General features: G+C 41.9%; 1 protein-coding gene across 1 annotated transcript in view; it reads left to right on the forward strand.

The window, feature by feature from the left end:
- BPTF (bromodomain PHD finger transcription factor) overlaps positions 1 to 4,946 on the forward strand; it is a 178,463-nt gene that overhangs the window by 127,455 nt on the left and 46,062 nt on the right. The window contains exon 19 of the mRNA XM_011931095.1: positions 1,334 to 1,508. Within this exon, the coding sequence (XP_011786485.1) occupies positions 1,334 to 1,508 (175 nt within the window). The remainder of the gene's footprint in view (positions 1 to 1,333; positions 1,509 to 4,946) is intronic.

Here is a 4,946-nt window from a genome sequence, read left to right on the forward strand (position 1 = left end):
TTTTAGTAGAGACGGGGTTTCACTGTGTTAGCCAGGATGGTCTCGATCTCCTGACCTCGTGATCCGCCCGTCTCGGCCTCCCAAAGTGCTGGGATAGTAGAGACGGGGTTTCACCGTGTTAGCCAGGATGGTCTCGATCGCCTGACCTTGTGATCCTCCCTCCTTGGCCTTCCAAAGTGCTAGGATTACAAGCGTGAGCCACTGCGCCCGGCCCTGGTTTCCCCTTTAAAACTATGAAAGGGCCAGGGACGGTAGCTCACGCCTGTAATGCTAGCACTTTGGGAGGCTGAGGCGAGAGGATCACTTAAGGCCAGGAGTTCGAGAACAACCTAAACAAAATGGCAAAGCCCCATCTCTACTAAAAATACCAAAAATTGGCTGGACATGGTGGCACATGCCTGTAGTCCCAGCTATTCCCAGCTACTTGGGAGGGTAAGGGATGAAAATTGCTTGAACCCACCATCCTGGTCAATATGATGAAACCCTGTCTCTACTAAAAATAAAAAATTAGCTGGGTGTGGTGGCACACGCCTGTAGTCCCAGCTACTTTGGAGGCTGAGGCAGGAGAATTGTTTGAATATGGGAGGTGGAGGTTGCAGGGAGTTGAGATCATGCCACTGTACTCCAATCTGGGTGAAAGAGCGAGAATCTGTCTCTAAATAAGTAAGTAAATAAATAAATAAATAAGCGAGACTCTGTCTCTAAATAAGTAGATGAATGAATGAATGAATGAATGAACGAACGAATGAATGATTAGCCAGACGTGGTGCCATTCACCCATAGTCCTAGCTTCTTGGGAGGCTGAGGCAGGAGGATTGCTTAAGCCCAAGAGTGAGCCAGGCTGCAGTGAACTGTGATTGCATCACTGCATTCCATCTTGGGCAACAGAATGAGACCCTGTCTTTAAAATAAATAAATAAATAATTTTTTTTAAACTGTGAAAGAAAATAGGGTTTCTGATCTTCCTGTTATATTCTATGGATTACGGGCATGGTCTGGAGCTTACAGAAAGTGGGACTCCACATTGTCCTGTGAGCACTAGTTACAGAGCAGAGCCCCACTGGCATATGTTCCTTCCTTTTAGTCCACAGGCTATTTTTTGTAGCAGTGGCAGGGAAGTTTGTATGATAGCATTTGAATTAAGTTTTCTTTCCTCAAAATTCCATCTTTATTCTGATGTTTAATACAATTTAAAATGTAATGTTCAAGAGCCCCTGTCATTTCTGTAAATATTTCTATTAATATAGAATGCTTAAAGATCTTGGGTTCTAAGTCCATTATACTTGAGTCTTTTTAAAGCGTTTTAATTAATTGTTCTTTGTGGCATTTGTAGGTAATCACAGGGCCTCAGATTCGCCCTGGTATGACCGTGATTAGAACACCACTCCAACAGTCAGCACTAGGAAAGGCAATTATTCGGACACCTGTGGTGGTACAGCCAGGTATTTATCCATCCAGCATTATCATTTTACATCTGAACAGCCAGTCTAGGAAATATATAATTATCTGTATTTGGCACTACATGCAAGAAATACAATTTGAATTAATACTTCAAAGCATACTAAATTTCTAATCCATTCTGAGATCTATTCATTGATATTATTTCATTTTGACCTTGACAGTAAAAGAAAAATAGGTTGAAGTATGCTTATTAAAAATGTAATAGAAACCACTAATAAATAAAATATATAATTGAAGTAAGGAAAACAGTCTGTATAGCAAAAGACAGAAAATCAAGGAGACAGCGAAGAAACACATAAAACAAAATTACAAATGCAGCACCAGACGTTCATTTATTACTCTTAATGTGAATAGGTTAAAACTACCATTTTAAAAGTTGAAGACTGGCCAGGCTAGGTGGGTCTCCCCTGTAATCCCAGCACTTTGGAAGGCCAAGGCAGGAATATCACTTAAGCCCAGGAGTTCAAGACCGGCCTGGCCAACATGGTGAAATGCCATCTCTACAAAAAATATTTAAAGATTAGCCAGGCATGGTGTCTCATGCACCTGTACTCCCAGCTACTTGGGAGGCTGAGGTGGAAGAATGGCTTGTACCCAGGAGGCGGAGGTTGCAGTGAGCCAAGATCATGCCGCTGCACTCCGGCTTGGGTGACAGGGTGAGACTGTCTCAAAAAAGAAAAAAAAGTTGAAGACATTAAAGATTTTTTTTAAAACCCTATACATTTATGAGAAATTTCGCTAAAATCAAATTACTACAAAAGCTGCAAAAGATAAAAAATTAAAGATGGACATAGGCACGCAAAATAAAGGCCATAAAAAGAAAGAAAAGACAAGCATGGCCCTACTGATACTGGACAGAATAAAATTCAATGTTTAATAAAAAGGAAAAATTTATGAAAAAGAGTCTTTTTTTATTGGCTTAAAGGTAAAGAGCGGCCGGGCGCAGTTGCTCACACCTGTAATCCCAGCATTTTTGGGAGGCCAAGGCGGGCCAGATCACCTGAGGTCAGGAGTTTGAGACCATCCTGGCCAACATGGTGAAACCCTGTCTCTACTAAAAATACAAAAATTAGCAGGGCGTGGTGGTGGGCGCCTGTAATCCCAACTACTCTACTCAGGAGGCAGAGACAGGAGAGTTGCTTGAACCCAGGAGGCGGAGGTTGCAGTGAGCCGAGATAGTGCCACTGTACTCCAGCCTGGGCAAAAAGAGTGAGACTCCACGTGGAAAAAAAAAAAAAGGGTAAAGATCATGGCCAGGCACAGTAGCTCAAGCCTGTAATCCCAAAACTTTGAGAGGTTGAGGCAAGAGGATCACTTAAAGCCAGGAGTTGGAGACCAGTCTGGGCAACATAGTGAGACCCCATCTCTACAAAAAATAAAAAAGTAGCCAGGCATCCTGGAGCACGCCTTTAGTCCCAGCTATTTGGGAGGCTGAGATGGGAGGACTGCTTGAGCCCAGGCATCGAAGGCTGCAGTGAAGTATGCTCATGCTACTGCACTCCAGCCTGGGAGACAGAGCATGACCTGTTTAAAAAAAAGAAAAAAAGTTTGCAGTTAAGGTGTAATCTTGAATCTTTATGAATTAAGTAGCATGTCATATTAAAATGTACAAAGCAAAACTATTTGAAATCAAGGAGGAATTAATAGGAGCATAGTAAGCCACAGTTAAACTATGTATCAGCTTTAGTACCTTCTGAAATACACATTCATTTAAAATATTTATAGGCTTAAGCCAGGCATGGTGACTCACGCCTGTAATCCCACCACTTTGGGAGGCCAAGGCGGGCAGATCACCTGAAGTCAGGAGTTTGAGACCGCCTGGCCAACATGGTGAAACCCCATATCTACTAAAAATACAAAAATTAGCCGGGCATGGTGGTGGCCACCTGTAATCCCAGCTAGTTGGGAGGCTGAGGCAGGAGAATTGCTTGAACCCAGGAGGCAGAGGTTGGCAGTGAGCCGAGACCATGCCATTTCTCTCCAGCCTGGGCAACAAGAGTGAAACTCCATCTCAGAGTACATTCTAAGTAACTTTTAAGTTAAAGATACATCAAATAGGTAATTACGAAGCAATTCTCAAATAGCAACCTTAAGCCTTGACGCTGCAGTTAAACTTGGAGGTGATTCAGTTTATTCAATACATATTTGAACACCTATTCTAGGCCATTGAAATAAATCAGTGAATAAAACAGACCAAAAATATCTCTATTAATCAGAAGTTAGAAACATACATAAAACAAGTTTCAAAAGAAAACAAGACCTGATTTGGTGGCTCACACCTGTAATCCCAGCACTTTGGGAGACCAAGACAGTCAGATCACTTGAACCTATTAGTTCTAGACAGCCTGGGCAATGTAGTGAGACTCTCATCTCTACAAAAGAGTTCTAAAAAATTAGCCAAGCGTGGTGGCACATACCGTGGTTTCAGCCACTTGGGAGGCTGAGGCAGGAGGATCACATGGGCCCAAGAGGTCAAGGCTGCAGTGAGCCACAGTCTTGCCACTGCACCTCCAGTCTGGGTGACAGAGTGAGAAACCCTGTCTCAAAAAAAGAAAAAAGGCAAGAAAATGAGGGAGGAAATGAAAGCACAAGTAATAATAATTACAAAACAAAAAAGACAAAAAAAATTAGACCATTATTTTGCAAGTCTAATCTAGGGAAAAGGGAGGAATATGCTTGTTCACAGAATTAGGAATGAAAAAGTACAATAAAAATAAAGTGAGCTTTTTTAACTCGAATTGTAGATTATCTGAGGTCAAGAGTTCAAGACCAGCCTGCCCAACATGGTGAAACCCTGTCTCTACTAAAAATGCAAAAAAACCAGGAATGGTGGTGGGTGCCTATAATCCCAGCTACTCGAGGTTGGGGCAGGGAGAATTGCTTGAGCCCTAGAGGCAGAGGTTGCGGTGAGCCAAGATTGCACCAGGGGATCTCTGGAAGTGGTAACTTTTCATGTATTGTTTCTCAGACTGCAAGGCAAGGGCCTAGCGCTGGGCTACAGGAGTTCTCAAAGCCCTTGGCCACACTATGTTATGCTGTCTTTCAGTTCATCTTGAATAAATGAATGAGAGTAATCAAGAAAAATTTAGAAGACAGAGTAATGGAAAAGTTGTAAGATCAGTTGTTAAAGCACATTATGAAGTCACCAAAATGAACATGATACCAAAGGAAGCAACACAAATAGTTACAGAGGCATTATATGTGGGAATTGGCTGCATGACAGTGGTGTCATTTTGCGTCAGTAAATGATGGTAGGATAATTGGTTTATAGTTTGGGGGGAAAATAGACTTCTGTGTTACAACATATACCATGACTAAGAACATTCTTGGGAGCATATATGTAATGAGAGAATACAAGAGTACTTTACAATAATAATTAAAGTCAATTTTTTTTTTTTTTGTATTTTTTTTGTATTTTTTAGTAGAGATGGGGTTTCACCATGTTAGCCAGGATGGTCTCGATCTCCTGACCTCGTGATCCACCC

Source organism: Colobus angolensis, unplaced genomic scaffold, assembly GCF_000951035.1.
Source record: "Colobus angolensis palliatus isolate OR3802 unplaced genomic scaffold, Cang.pa_1.0 Scaffold1, whole genome shotgun sequence".
Classification (NCBI taxonomy): Eukaryota; Metazoa; Chordata; class Mammalia; order Primates; family Cercopithecidae; genus Colobus; species Colobus angolensis.